Genomic DNA, 16681 nt, shown 5'->3' with positions numbered 1-16681 from the left:
AAGTCTACTGAGGAGGAAGCAAGCATGAGTTACCTCTAATACCAAAGTGCCCTGAACAAGGGATGAAGATTAACCTCCAGCCTCAGCACAAATGAGCTAAGTGCAGTTGTGGGACTTGTAGGCTTCCTGCCAGAAACCCAAACCACCCAGGAAAGAGTCGGACAAATGAAAGTTACAGTTGGCAACTTTCAAGAGAATAATAGTGAGATTCCCAATTTAAAAGGAGATTTTTACCTTTTTTAATTGTTTGATTAGGCTGGCCATTATTGAGGAGTTTCTCTTCTATAAAGATACTATTTATATTTTCATATAAGAGTCTAATTGGAATTAGCCTACATAGGGGATAAGGTCCCTCTCAGGAACTATAATTTGCCAAATAAAAAGCCCAGTGCCAGATATGGGATACCTCCACCCAAGTTGTTGGTAGAGGTGTCCTGACCCCAAAACAACACAAATGGGGTATCTACATCACCCTCTCTCTGAGGATCAGGGACCATGCAGAAGAGAAGAGCAGAAAGACTGAAAGACTCAGATGTCAGAGAAGACTGGAAAAAACACATTCTTACAGACATGCCAGGACCACTGCATTCATGAACTCACAACTCTGTGCATCCCTGCACAATGTCCGCACATCTGTGCATCTTTGCACAATATCTGCACATCTGAACATTCCTGTACAGCATCCACACATCTGTGCATCCCTATATAACACCTGCACATCTGTGCATCCCTGTACAACACCTGCACATCTGTACATCCCTGTACAACACCTGCACATCTATGCATCCCTGCACATCACCTGCACATTTGTGCATCCCTGAACAGCATCTTCACATCTGTGCATCCCTGTACAACATCCATACATCTGTGTATCCCTGTACAACATCCACACAAGATCAGTCAATATTTCAGCAAGGAGTGGGAAGGACTCATAGGTCCTCACCCCTAGCTGAGGAGCTGTTGACAGTCAATAGCTTCTGGAAAAAGAAAAAAATAATTTTTCTCCAAGGATATGGCCTCCAGTAGGCTGACCATGCTAGAGTGGATGGCTCCACACCCAGGAGCATACAGGCAGCACAAATTGGACTTGATGGGTTTATTTTTAGAGAGAGAGAACAAGAAGTTGAAGGGGGTAGGGAGTGTGAATCTGGCAGGAGTTGGGGGAGAAGTAGAGGTAGGATATGATCAAAATACATTGTATGTAATTCTCAAAGGATTAATAAAATATTATATTAAAAAGCTTTAAAATTATGGTTATGTTCCCAAGTCATCCCATAAAGTCTTTTAAAATATTAACTAGTAGAAGTTTGGAATACTAATTTCTATTGATTTATCATAGTTCGTGCCCTACAAGCCTTACATGAGGCTGAAAAGTACTAAAGAAAGGTATTGTTACAATGCATAAATTTCAGAGTTCAGGCAATAACTAGATATTGAAAGTGTCAGCCACCTGCCTTTGCACAAACAGGAAAGGCCAGGACTATGTTTGGTCTTCAAAATCTTGAGCAGTAGATGTTCAGTAAATAATTGGATATGAATATGTTAAAATATATGTTAGATAAATAAATGACTGCATCTCAAAGAACAGAGTGTGAAATCTTTGTAAAACTTTGGGGATCACCAGTCATTTGCTGGTTTGATTTAAAAAGTATTCAAAAGCATTCATCTTATTATTACTACTATTATTGAATTTTTAAATGTGAAAAAATCCATCCCTCACAAAAGCAAAAACAAACAACAAGCAGGGAAGGGATAGGGGACATAACCCAGTGGTAGAATGTAGGCTAGAGTTCTTGAAGCCCTGGACTTAATCTCCAGCCCTGGAGGCAGGGGCGAGGGAGCTTGAACAGAACAATAAAACCAGTATAGGTTTTTACTATGCAGTGGCTTTTTGGTGAGGGTTGAGGGGGGTCAAGTTGGGGATTGAACCAATGGCCTGATACCTGTTAGGCCATTGCTAGGTGTATTGCTCTATACAATTGACCCTGCAGAGGCTATTTTAAGAGAAAAAAAGTTCCTGAGGTTTCATAGCAGATTACTGATGAGTTCCATTATTTAAAATACTGGTTAGGAAGAGTCACATTTAGTCCTCCTGGCTCCTTCCACACCACCTCCCAGACATTTTGCTGACATATGCAAGCAGCAAGTCTCTCACTGTTATGGAACCAAGGGATAATGAGGATGTGATGGTTTTCCCAGTGTTAGATCCCAGAAGTATCACATATACTGTTGGTCCTGAGGGTTGTGTCAGCACTGCCTAGCAATGTCTCTCCTCAGAGACACCCTCACGTTAGGAGGATGCTCTTGAATGAAGGCTGCATTGTATGTAAGTGGTAGTTTATTCGCTTTATTACTGGCTTTGGTCTTATTGCTAGCTTCTAGGAAAGCTCCCTTGCTTCTTTTCTAATTTGAACAGAGATCATGCTTTGTTCCTCACCTGTGGTTAAGTTAACTGAGGCCCAAAGGCTCTTAACATCTTTTTATCAGTACTATATTATAGTTCGGTAGCAACTGGAAATGGGACAGTCATAACTTAGAAGCTCTTCCCCTGTTAAAATGTTCCACTGGTATATCAGTGTCCTTGGCTGCCCAGTGCCCATTATTTTGTCCCCAATTCAACACTGTCACGCCTCTCTTCCCCAGATCCTATAATCTTGCTACACAATGTTCCGTATGTTTTTATCACTGTCAAACAAAGTCATGGTCCTCTAACCAACATGCCACCTACCTACCCCAACCCCTGCCCTCAGACTGATGGACTGAACTCCTTCAGATCCTTTCCTCTTTACCCTGGGGACTCCGATTGGGAATGAGATCCTGAGAGCGGCGGTGGACTAGAAAGAGTGGGTATGATAAGGAAAAAGTGAAGCAATCTTCATTCTGATGGATGATGGGAAGACACACAAAAATCTTTCAACATTAGTGGACTCCATAACAATTCTTAAGAACTTTCATTTTCTGTAGGCTGAAATAATCACTATGATTAACTCCCAGTACACCGACCTAAAGTAAAACCCCTGTGTTCTACACCCAAAGCAGTGGTTATCTGCTTTGTCTTAAGTTGTTGAATTTAATTCTGCACATATTCACTTACAGTGGTACAAACTGCATGCCGTGGGTGGGAGAGCCAGGCCTTAGGCAGCTCACAGGCTTGTAGCACTTTGTCTTGATAGAAGCTAGCTGGCGACAGGTGCCAGTGCAGGAATACACAGATATCATATTGTGAATGTTCTGGAAGGTGTCTCACAGAGAAGGGAGCATCCTATAAAGTACTTACTACGTCATCTGGCACATAGGAACTTCTCATTAATTCTTACTGTAGCATTGCTAAGAATGATTAATCATGACTTACATAAAACTACCTCTTCCAACTTGAGTACTCTCACCCCTAACATGGATAGAATGGTAACACCTCTAAAATGAAGATAATGGTGCCCACCCTGGCTACCATCTAAAATCATGTGCTGGTCAACAACATTATGAAGGTGACTGCTAATGTTTACTCATAATTCTATACCTAGTGCCTTATGCATACTAGGAAATGAATAAAAGCTGGAAGAATGTGGAGGAGAAGGGAGAAAGGGAGGGAGAGAGGAAGGGGTCATTAAACTAGAAAGCAGTTGAAAACTGTTTTGGTTTAATTCAGTTTAATTATTCCTAGGCCTGTGTCCCTAAGCAGCCACTTAACTTTTTTTCAGTTCCATTTTCTTATCTATAAAATGAAACTATTTGCCCCTTCCCTTCCTTGCTAAATGGAACAAATAATCAAGTACTTGTCCCAGAATCTAGAGAACAGAACATTCTGGGTGTTCCATTGTACAATTTGAGCTCTGCTTCAAAGTGTTTTGGTTTTTTATGCATTTGTTGGGTTCTTGGTTTGTTTTATTTTAGCCACATACCTGCCATTTTGTTTATTATATCTGACCTGCTCAATATTTAAATAAAGTATAAAACTCATATACTTTGCATTGTCAAGGAGAGAAATTAGTAGAACTTGCCATTTTCTCACTTTCTAAACTCACTATTCCACGTGGCTCTGAAGTTCAAATGAATTCTGAAACCCTTCTATGAATGGGCATCTGCTGCTCTAGTGCATCAGTGTTTCATTTCATTGTGTATAGTTTTACAATTTCATTTTCGTTCTGCAAATCTCCCACCACTGAATGCATTCTGTGAATGTGATCTGAATTCCCAGTTCTGGCGTGCTAGCAAAAGCAGAAACGTCTCTGGGTTCTCTGCAGCAATGCTAGAGTTAGGAACAAACAGGATCATAAAGGGTTCCTGCAGGGTCAGAGCAGCCAGAACCTGATCCACAGCAGACACCCACAAAGCAGTGCGGGAAGGCCTCCATTCCTCTACCCTTTACACAGTGTATTTATCTCTCTCTGCAATAATTCTAAAACTAGCCTCAAAAATAAAAATGCACCAAGCTGCTTCCAATGAAATGTAGGAATACATTTTTAGTTCTTCTTGTAAGAATCACAATGGATACTAATTGATACGACATTGCCAGGAAAATGTTAGCGATTATCAATTAGCTTCACTGGCTTTCCCCCATTTTTTTTTTTTGTGTGTGTTTCCATTTCATGAATGTTATAAGATCAAAGGCAAAATAGAATCCATAAAACAATAGGAATAAATCCCAGAGCACTGCTGTATCTTCAAATTCCTATAACAAAAATCTGGTGATCAACTAACTCATAGTTCTCAATCAATCTATAAAATGAAATTCTTTGAATCAATTTTCATGTTCCTTCCAGCAGTAGACAGAGACAGATCTGAAGAAAGAGCTCTTTGGAATGTAGACAAGTATCCCTCATCCCTGATTTCCATCAGCATGTATGTTCAGACATGGTCAATTTATAGGAAAGATGCTCCAACCAAGCTTGTAGTCTCTCGCACAACCATGAGAGTGGCACCCGAGAGCCTCTGGGGCTTGGGAAGCAGTCTGAAAGCCAACACAGCCCCCACTTTCACACCAGGGTTCCAGCCACACCAGCAAGCAGTGTTAACTGCAAGTGGAGACTGGCAGGCTTAGAGGAGAACAAAGCAGATTTTGACTCCTACAGACTTCTAAACCAGCCCTGATTTTCTACAATGGCACCTTTATTTTGAATACACAAAATCAGTAGAAGCACATCGTGTATAAAAATAGGTGCAGATTTGTTTTATGGTGTTGATAATTCAACAGCCACTGAAACACTAATAAATTAGTGAATTCTACAACACTTGCTATGAAGCTCCTTAATCTTACAAGAGCCTTATAAACTTGAAAAAAATGTTTTCCAAAAAAGTAATAGCAAAGTACTAAACTAGGTATCAAGGGCCATAGACCTATAAAGACAACAAACACCACATATCAGTCCATGGTTTCTACATCTGTGTGGATAGCTGTAGAAATACTCCTCGAATACATGTGAGTTATATTTGAGAATGAGGGAGTTAATTTGCATTAAATCAGGTGCCACTGTTGGAAATTTGTTGTTGCTGCTGTTCTGTCTTAGCAATGGGAACTAAACTTGGCATCTTGGGCATGATGGATAAGCACCAACTACTTCCCAGCCTATGTCCTCTCTTAAGTTGTTCATCAAGAATAACAATGAACTATTTAAAGGACTCACAAAATACACCAGAAAAATAAAGCAAGCTGATTGGATAGCATCCTAATAGCCTCTGTTTGATTTTCTACATCCAGATTGGTTTTCTGTAGCAGGAAGCTTACCATTAAGGCTCCCTCAACAAAAAAATGTTTTGGTCCACAAACTAAGATCCAGTTCTCTTACTACGGCCTTAGAAGTTTATTTTTATAACCCAACCCCTGCCTTTTCTGTTGGACTCTTCACAAATCTCATTTTCAGTCCCCCATCTTAATCCCACATCTTTTGCTTCCAGGTTTGGTCCTGCCAACCCCTCTGTCTTGGACGGTTTCTGTCTATTTACCTGTCTAATCCTGCCTCACCTCCGGGCCATGGATTAGACTCACTTCTGGAAAACCTTTCTTATGTAAATTGGATGCTTCTTTCTCTGACATCCTACTGCATCCTGTAGACTTATCACAGTTTAGCCATAGCATCTGCCCATTTCTCTCCATCCCCTACTAGATACAAATCTCTCCACAAACTGAGATGGTTTATCTGGGGAATGGGGGTATTTTATGTATCTGGGTGTTTTGCCTAAGTGGATGTCTATATACCATATGAATGACTGGTATCCACTAGAGCCAGAAGAAGGTGTCGGGTCACCAAGAACTGGAGTTATGGATAGTTGTGAATACAATGAGAGCATTGGAAATTGAACCTTCTTCTGAAAGAGCAGTCAGTACTCTTAACTGCTGAGCCATTTTCCTAGCCCCTCAAAATGCTGTTTTGATCATATTCTTAGTATCTAGTACATGGACATAGTTATGTGTTAAACAAATACATATTAAATAATTGAAGAGGAGGCAGGAAGTCAGAAAGTACTAAAACATCCATGGATGTCATCTGCACAAACTGTTTTGTATGTCAAAAGCCCCCTTCGTATTACAAGTGCCTTAGCTTCTCATCACTCCACCCAGGCCCTAGTTAAAGACCTGCTTACGCATCTATAAAAATCTCACACCTCTAAACTGAAAATATTTTCAAGCAGGAATACCTGACAGAGCATCACTTGCTGTCCCGGGCTACTCACCTCCTCTGTCTCTTCGGAGAACGCCTGCAGAATGTCAGTCTGCCTGGTATAGTTACCATTGGCATCCTGTAGACCTTGCAGGATGCGCTCGCGCAGGACCAGCACGGATACCCGGAGCTGGTGCCAGAGCAGCTGCACGGCGTGGATGTCTACAATGACATTGACTGAGTAAGACAGCAGCTTGAGGGAGAACTCTGTCTCAAGGAGGGCATGGATCTGCTCCACATGGTCAGAAATGTCTTCACAAATGTCCTGCAGTAAAGAAAAGCAAGTCTGTGAGGGCCAGGCAGTCTTACCCTGGGAGGAGAGGTTACAAAAGGTCACTCACCACATCCAAGGGCCAGCCACAGCATGTTTTAGATACCTGGCCTCCTTTGTTCAAATTCTATCACACAGTTGCAGACATATTCCTCTCTACTGGCCCATCTACACACACAGGAAGGTTGGGGGACTTTCACACTGTTCCTTCAGGTATTCAAACTGAAGTGTCAGCTGGGAGCTTAGTTCTGACCTTCTCTGTCCCTTTTAGATTCTTTGGGTTCTAGAAAAGGAAGCTGCAGCTGGTGACACTGGTGAGCTATCCTGAGCACACAATGTTTCAGAATAGACTTGTCATTCCGATGTCTGGGAACAGAGGAAGGCTAGGATGCGCTTCATAGGAATCCCCGGCCATTCGAAATTAGCTATGGAATTTTCAGTAAGCGGCAATGGTCACTCTCCAAAGCACCACATGATTTATTACTTAAAGTCACAATGAAAACCCAAATTCCAAACCCTCATTTGGCAAGCAGAATTACTTTTGAGATGCAAAGATTAAAAAAAAAATAAACAAAAATATCACTAACTTAATCACCTTCACATACAATATTGTGCGGGCAGATTTCATATCTGATGTGATTCACAACTTCTCCAGTGTCCTTTGCTGTCACAGGACAGATCCATGAAATGAGGCCCATGAACAATCATGTATTGGTCAGTGTAAGGGGTTATTAAGAATCAAAATAACAAATACATGGCACACAGGTGGAGGCCTGTCACTTTTATTCTCTCACTGATTTTTAAAACTGGGGATTTTAGTTAAGGCAAAAATTTCAGAGAAGCATTTGGGTTCTGAGCCCTGCTTTCAATGTCAAAACAATCTTTCTATGCCAGGAGGATAACCTTCTGATTTCATGTATATGTATTGCAGTTGGATTTTTTTTTTTTAAGAACTTAAACTTTATTACATTGACAGATACATCTGGTTCACATTTTCCTCTCTTCATACCAATCATACCTTCATCTAAAGCAATCCTCATATTCACGCTGATGAGCCTCAGACCCCCTTTACTCTGGAACATCTAGGCCTCCAGCCTGTCCCACTGGCACATCTCTGCCCCAGCTCTGCTCTGGACCCTGTCATCACTCCATCTGTGTAACAGTATCAGCGGGTCTCGCATCCCACCAAGCCCTCTTTTGACAGTTTGGTTATTCCCACTTCAGACATCACCTCCTAGCCCCTGCCCCCAGCACAGCATCTGTGGCTAGCATTCCAGCCAATCTCTTAACAGTCTTCCAACTTCTCACACTCCTGGTTTTTATTTATTAACCTTGCTCTGCCTCTTTAAGCCTAAAGATGCAGAACACTCCAAATATCTAGAAGAGAGAAAATGGCTTTGTAACCAGCCTAGACAACAAAATGACTGATAGCCCATTGTCCTCTCAAGCATGGCCACTTCTAGATGCAAAGTTAAATAGATGCCTATAGGCACATGCCTCCCAGTGCCTACCATCCAGTTACATCACCCGCTGAGAGGAACACCAAGCCAGTTAGACCAGGTGGCATGTTGACACACCAGGAGACTTTGGTCTCATTATAATATCATTATAATCATATAAAACACATCTATCATGTTGATATCAGGCTGGGCCCTGCTCTGTCACTCCATAATATGTAAAACGGTATTTTTAGGCTGTGCTTTGTGCTGGGTGACTCCATTTTGAATGAAAAAGTGCAGGACGACTCTGCACCTTGTGTACAAAAACACCACCATCTATTCAGCATGTCCCACAAAGCAAATCCTAAAGGCAAGAAGATGCCAACTATAAACTTACCAAGCTACACTGGGGCCAGATGAATACATGGGCACATTAAAATCACATCAGAAAATAAAAGACCACGGAAGGGTGCGACATCCTTCCATGGACCCCCTACAGAGAAGGACACTGCCATGACCTTCACCAATCTGTCATCTGACTACTCCCTGTGCACATGATGGGACCAAACATATAGAGACCTCCTGTGTACCTAGGGCTTCAGTTTAGCTCAGTCCCTGCTGCCAATGACCGATTCAAACTGCCACTGTCAGTGCACCCGTTTGTTCAGTTCACAGTGCCACCTCTTAGGCATCTATGCTCCTGTACCTCACCTTTGGGGCCTGACTCAGTCCTGAGGCATCCCGGCTTGCCTCTGGGGCATCATCTAACACCCCCACCCTTGCCTGCACAGTGAGAGTCTCTTTGTATCTCTCTGTCAGCTCTGCCTCTTTCCTCTGAAGGCCTTGAACCCCACTGTAGCCTCCTCAACCCTTTTGTGGCCACCATGTAGATGTAATTACTATGTCATGTGTAACATGTGACCTGAACATGAGTATCTGTAATTAAGACTGTGAGAAAAGAACCTGTGCTTGCCAATGGCCAACTATCAAAGAAAAGGGGACTGACAATTTCAGCCTGTGGAACTGGTGTAGCCAGTTTACTATTATTCAGTGAATTCTGACATATGGAAACACACAACTATGTCTCCGTCTGCTTTCTAATGCAGTGCACTCACCACACACCAGAACTGCGACAGATCTGGCCAAGTCCAAATTAGGTCCCCAAAGAGGTGCCACCCTGATTCCTGAAACCCTTCTCCCTTCATGAAAGCACAGATGACAACATGTATATCAGACTTCCCCAGAACTCACAACTCACTTCTGGGAAAGTCTAAAGCCCTCACTTGATCCAGGGTAAGAGGCTTTCAAGCCACTAGCTCCCCTCATGATGCGCTGGTCAGGAAATGGTTTCCTGACTTTCTCTGAGTGCCTGGTTATTTACCAGTAGTACAGAGTGGGAAAAAGATCCTCCAGACTCATTCAGGAACCGCTTGAATAATCTTTATGCCACTTGCTCAGAATAGACTAAAAGGAATGTCTCACCCACCCCCAGCACCCAGCACAATAGGTTATATATAGCCATGGCACCACATGCCAACATCCACGCCACCCATTCCTCTGGCACATGATTTGACTCCTTCATAGTGAACGTAGGAACGCAGTCAATCAGGTGATGGCTCAAGATTCCCAGGCAACTTTACAGGAGAAACTACCTTTAAAGGGCACCAAGGATTCACTGGTGCCAGTCAAACATCCTCCTGCAAATCTAGAAAAGGAGAAGTGTGTTGGTACAGTCCCCAGAGAAACTGATGGACTCTGAAGGTGAAAAACATCAGTCTCTCCACAAGCGACCACCTCCCTTGATGAATATTCTGGCAATGTGCATCTGCAGCCCTTATTAAAATTCTAAAACTAAATAATACATAGCATGATGCAACTTCCTGGAATCTATAAATTATTTCATGCCTGCTACCAATTGCTTGGCCTGACCAAAACCATATGAACACAGATTGTAGAATAAAAGTGTGTGTGTATGTGTGTATGTATGTGTGTGTGTGTGTGTGTGTGTGTGTGTATACACTGGGCATGCATGTGCATATATATGTGTGTGTGCCCACTACCTCAAACATGGACTTTGTTTTGAACACCTGATATAAGATTGTCATGATAGAACGCTCATCCAGTGACTGGAGGAAGCAGATTCAGAGATCCACGGCCAAACCCCAGGTGGAGCTCCAGGAGTCCAATCGGTGAGAGAGAGGAGGGATTATATGAGCAAGAGATATCGAGACCATGATTAGAAAAAGCACAGGGACAAATAGCCAAACTAGCAGAACACATGAACTGTAAACCCATAGCTGAGGAGCCCCCAAATGGATCAGGCCCTCTGGATAAGTGAGACAGTTGATGAGATTGAACTGTTTAGGAGGCCCCCAGGCAGTGGAACCGGGACCTGTCCTTGGTGCATGAGCTGGCTTTTGGAGCCTAGAGCCTATGCTGGGACACTTTGCTAAGCCTTGGTGCAGGGAGGAGGGGACTGGACCTGCCTGGACTGAATCTACCAGGCTGAGATGATTCCGCAGGGGAGACCTTGCCTTGGAGGAGTGGGAATGAGGGGTGGATTGTGGGGGAAGGCTGGGGGTGGGAGGAGGGAGGACAGGGGAAACTGTAGCTGATATGTAAAATTTAATTAATTATAAAATAAAAATATTTATAAAAAAGATTTGATTAGAGAGAAATACTAAGTAATTCTTAACTATTTGCTTTCTAAGGACAGAAAAATGTACTTTCCTCTGTTACTGTGCTTAAATATTGAGCAACTATTTATAGAATCATTAGTACAGAGATCTAATATTCAGCTTCTTAACAACTGCCAATTTGCAGGACGTTTATATGACAGAATCCGAAGATTGTGGGTAGCCTACTCATTTAATCTAGGGATTAGAGACTTCAAAACATAATTGGTTGAATGCTTGTTTCCCAGCAAGAATTCTTTGAAATGTGAAAGTTCCAGGAGATCTGACTGGTTAGCAGCCCCACAGGTACTTCCCTAGCACAGTGAATTGGAAGCACAGGGTGGGGTGCTCAGCCAGCCTAACTGATCCACGTAGGAAATGGTTCTTGTCAAGACTCAGCTGCACCTGTGACTTGAGCAGACACACCTGGAAACTGGTCTCCTCACTAGTCCTCTTGGTAGATACACATTCACTACCTAGAGAAAATTAAATAATAAATAAGAAAACCCTTTTTAGGAAGATAAATAATCTCTTCATGATCAGATATCTATCATCTATCAATCAATCAATCTATCTATCTATCTATCTATCTATATCTATTTATCTATCTATCTATCCACTCATCCATCTTAACATGTATACAAAATATTTTTATCTGCCACTGAGAGTATTAAAGGGAGACACAATATTTTGCTCCACAAGTAGAATTTTTTAAGCACTTAGCATGAAGATGATTAAGCTAATGTAGTAGCTAAAAATAATAAGGAATTATAATAACACAACAGATACTGTTTAATTTCAAGTTATTTTATGTTTTGATAGAGCAAAGAGTCCTGGTGGGCAGGAATCAGAATCTAGAGGGGGATAGGTCAGAAGATGGGTGAAGACACTGAAGAAAATATCAGTAACAGACCAGACATAGATCCTATTCCATCATCTGTGAAAGAGACACAAAGCACACCAGCCATCCTTCAACAGGGAAGGCTAATTTGGAAACACCCTTCATGGCTTACCCCGAAATTACCCCATATTTCCTGTTAGCATCTGATTCTTACTTGGATTCCTGATAGTTTCAGCCTTTTCTTTGATGTAGACCTTTGATATCTGACTTACAAATTCTTCTCATATTCTCACCTGGAATGATGGGACCTTGGAATGAATGGTCACCAGGAATAAGGGGACCACCAGATGATCTACCAACTCACTCAGGCTCCCAACTTCAGATTCAGACATTGCCTCTAAAGCAGCTCCTACCCCTTGCTAGTCATGTCTAGGAACAGAGAGGACCTTGGGGTTGTAAAAGCAGAAGAAAGGCAGAAAAGAGAGAACTCATTGAAGCAATCAAGACCAACTTTGCTTACCATTAGACATTTGCCTGGACTGCTATCATGGGCCTCTATCTTATATGTGTGGATAAATGAAAGTAACTGCACCTAACCTCCTATCACATTGACAGCAGGGCACTACTTCACACAAGTCTTGATGATTTCACCACCGATAGAATGCAGCTAACTTCATTGCCAGAAGATTTACTTCTGTTCATGAATGCCCTTCTTAATGAGCTGGTAGATCCCATGGCTCCCTTTACACTTAGTGGCTACCAATTACTTTGTGACTGAAAGCATTAATGAACCTCACTTTAACAGACTGGCAATTAAAAAATTAATTCTAGTAGACAAAACAACTCAGGTTTATTTTTCAATATTACCAGTTGCTCTCTCTGTTTAAAATTTCCCAGGATTCTGTGTGGATTTCATTCATTTATACCTTCCCCTCTGAGAAAAGTTGTTGTCCAGCAAGCTCCTGCAGATGATTAGATTAACAGACGACTCTAAAAATAACAAGCTGAGGATAGTTTAAAAATATCCTTTGAACAACATTTTAAAAGGACACTCAAATTGTCCCCAGTTCAACCCATAATTATTAGACAATCCAAAGATGGACTATGAACCAATAAAGTAAATTCTACTATCTAATTGGTTAAAAATAGTGAAAGTTCATCGCCACAATAAATGGACATAGAAATTTGTTTGGGTTCACACATCCTTTCGGTTCTTGGCAAAAACAAAAAGCAGCAGCTCACTTCAGGTCATGACACTGTCAGTATCAGCAGCGATTTCATGTGGGAATTTATACAGAGCTCCTATACTACTTTCTGGAGCGTATAGAAGAAAAATAGGGTCATCTCAAAAATGAACGAAAGTGATAGACAGTGTATCTTCAAACTTACTGATACACTAGGTATTTTCCCTCAGAAATAGTTGTGCTGGGGGAAAGTGACACTCTCTACTGTCTACTCATCTATCACACAGCTGTCCCTGTGACATTCAGAATCATGACAGGACAAAAGACACTAAATCCATTACATTTCTGTTGCTCACTGCTCACTTTACTAATCTTTGAGATAGCCTGTGACCCTAGAGACGCAGCTGTCTAAACAAAAAAAAAAAAGGGGGGGGGTCTTTCCAGACCATGAACTGCACCGCTTCCTTTTTCCTCCAGCAAACACACTTTTCTAGTGTCTTCTTTGTTCTTAGTCATTGAGAACAGCTATAATGTTCAGCAATAAGAAGGGGTGTAAAGGGCATTTGTGATTAGTATTGTAGAAATTTGCATATGATGGCTATCCTTTCCTGCTGGTAAAATTATGTGAACCTGAAGGCTGCAATGACATTTCCCCTGGAAATGATTTTGCTGTTATAATTAGCACTAACTTACACAGTTCTATGACTAGTCTATCTCCCCAGAGGCAGGAAACATGCCCTCTTTTTGGTTTTGTGTCTATAAGGGCACACCAGCAGGACCCTGGTACCCATATGAACAGTGTCCAAAGGATGTTTGCAGAATTTAATTCAGCTGAAGAAAATATGACATTTCACAAAAATAGGTATGAGTTTATTTACTCTTGGAGGCACATCCTCATTGATGAGCTTTGGATCAATAAAGATAACTGACATGGAATCCTCTCTTGTTTTTGATGAGAAAAAGTACTGAAAAGGAAGAAGAAGGCCCTACATTTTCTTGTCCACTAGCAGCCATGATGCTGGAATTCTCTGTGCCACTCTTGGGAAAGCACAGAGCCAGAGATAAGCCATGTGTCTTGACTCACTGATGCTGAAGCAGGAACTGTGTACAAGCCTACTGCTAAGGATATATAAACAAAGACCTGTAGTATTGGGAAAAATAACCCACTATTAACATCAAACAGTTGTACCTAGAGAAGAATTTGCATTCTTTGTTTTTATGCCCCAGAAAACAACTTGCCAGAATTACATTTGCCCAGCACTGAGAATGTTGTGAGAATTTCTAGAACAATATGAGGTCTGTAGGTTTTTCTAACACACCTTCTCCTTTTTTTCTGTTTGCTTTTATATGCATCGCTCAACAACAGAGATTTATGCTGAGCAATGTGTCACCAGGCAATTTAATCAGGGCTTTGAAGTTAAGTTATTTACACTGTAGTATCACAGTTTACATAGTTCAATAAAAGTTTCAAGTTTCATAAGTTTCTTTACTATCTTCAAAATCCTCCTCAAAGCAAAAAAGGGACTCATAATGAAAAAGTGACAAAAACCACAGAATAAACAATTATCCGGAAGGGAAAGTCATTTGCCCTCAAAGGCATACCCCGTGCAGCTTCCAGCCTCAGGAGCTGCTTTTAGCTCTCATAGACTACCATAGAATACACAATAGGACAACAACACGTCAAGGAACAGGCACATAGTTCTGAGTGTCCCAGGCGAGATGCTCTTTCCTTCTCTCCAATACAAGTCCATGGGATTGTGAAGACTTACTACCTTTGGGTTATCCAATGAAGAGTGTGGATCTTCTCTCTAAGAAACATTCTGTGAAAGCCCCTTCAGCGGCTCCCATGACTGGAGTTGAGCAAAGTGCATATTTGCTTTGTTTGTCCAATGATCTCTATGTCCTTCCTGTCTATTTCTGTGAGTTCTATCTGCCTTAGCACACTCCTGTAGGGTGAGTACTGCATGTGTCTATTTTGCATTTTAGCACACAGTAATGCACACACACACACACACACACACACACACACGCACACACAAATAATACATAATGTTGTCACTGGTACTGATTTTATGAACCATGAAATAAAGAGGGATTTGGAATGGGACAACAAGGAAGTTGAGATGGGGGTCTTTATTTGGGGAAAGTAGATCAGTATAAAATGAGAGAGAAGATGTAAATCAAACAGCAGTAAGTAGGTCTGAAAAAGCCATAAAGGATCATATTGTTACATATTTGCCTAAATTATATACAAAGCATGTAAGTTTCCTCAGGAGCCATACACTATCTAACAAAGACACCCACAGAAGGCATGAGGAAACCCCTTCCAAGTTATGGATCAGGGGAGTCCAAGCAACTCCCAAAATAGTACAGTCTATGGCTGTTGCCCTTGGCTGCCTCCTGGAGGCTAAACCTAAGTCCCTCTTGCTGAAGACACCATGCATGTTGGACAGAAGACCAGAGGAACATTTCTGTGTCTAACCTGATTGCCTCCTCCTCAAGGACTAGCTTTCAAAGTACTGGGAGGTGATTGATATACAAGTGTCCAAGGGAGAGAAACAATTAGTGGTCCAACCCAGCTGCAATGTCTATAAACTACAACAACCAGCCCGGCACAATAATCCTAAAGGATGCAATAGTGGCGCTCATACCTTGGTGTCAACCAACAGCTCTCTTGGATTTAAGGTCTCCTCAATGGGAGAGAAATAATGCCTGGTACTGGAAATCTAGCCAACAACAGGTGCTAATGAGGTCATGAATCTTAGAGAAGACCCTCCTCCTGCCACTTTAGTAAACCAACATAATCCCTGCCCACAGTCTAAGTAGCTGTCCTTATACACACAGACGAGTGTAGCTCTCGTCCCTTATCAAAGACACTTCTCTTTATAATAGGAGACTTTATAGAAAACCATATCTGGCAAAAATGCAGAGAACAAGTCGTTGCAGGGTACCCACCGCTGACTGATACATCTGCAAATCAACACCTTCACCTATGACTCAGAGATTATCATGGAAGAGGAGTTGTAAAGACTGTCAGAGCCAGAGTACCAGGAACGCTGCTGTGAGGCTGTGTCTCCTAGAAATGACAGGAAAACCTCACCCATGATACCTCAAGAGTGTGGCTGCCTAAACAAGACCTGAAAAGAGCACATCACCGTGCTCACAGGGAAGAAGAATCTCATGAGGCCCCATCCCTAACGAAGAATTATAGGTAAGTAAGGATTTCAGAGAGCAGGAGTGATGGTCTTCCCCAGGGATGAGCCCACTAATTGGTTATCCAATACCATAAATTCATATTCAAATGTTAAATTAGTGTACAAACAAGTTACACTAAGGACACTGGGCAAGCTGTATTTATATACTTAGGCATTGTGTGTGTGTGTGTGTGTGTGTGTGTGTGTGTGTGTGTGTGTGTGCATATGTGTGCCAACTAAAGAAAAAGAGGCTATGAGATTTTGAGCGGGAGCAAGGGATGGGGGTGGGGGTATCTCGGAGGGGCTGGAGGGAGGAAAGGGAAAGGAGAAAATGATTTAATTATGCTTTAATTTAAAAAATAATGATGAGAAAGAATGGATGAATGACAAGATATCTCTAGATTGCTCTGCCTCAGGAGGA

General features: G+C 41.8%; 1 protein-coding gene across 2 annotated transcripts in view; it reads right to left on the bottom strand.

The window, feature by feature from the left end:
- Akap6 (A-kinase anchoring protein 6) overlaps positions 1 to 16681 on the bottom strand; it is a 432518-nt gene that overhangs the window by 251571 nt on the left and 164266 nt on the right. For both annotated transcript variants that reach the window (XM_036205359.1, XM_036205360.1), the window contains exon 3: positions 6670 to 6921. In XM_036205359.1, coding sequence (XP_036061252.1) covers positions 6670 to 6921 — 252 coding nt within the window. The remainder of the gene's footprint in view (positions 1 to 6669; positions 6922 to 16681) is intronic.

The sequence above is a fragment of the Onychomys torridus genome, chromosome 14 (genome assembly GCF_903995425.1).
Source record: "Onychomys torridus chromosome 14, mOncTor1.1, whole genome shotgun sequence".
In the NCBI taxonomy this organism is placed as follows: Eukaryota; Metazoa; Chordata; class Mammalia; order Rodentia; family Cricetidae; genus Onychomys; species Onychomys torridus.
This window is presented reverse-complemented; position numbering and strand designations above follow the sequence as displayed.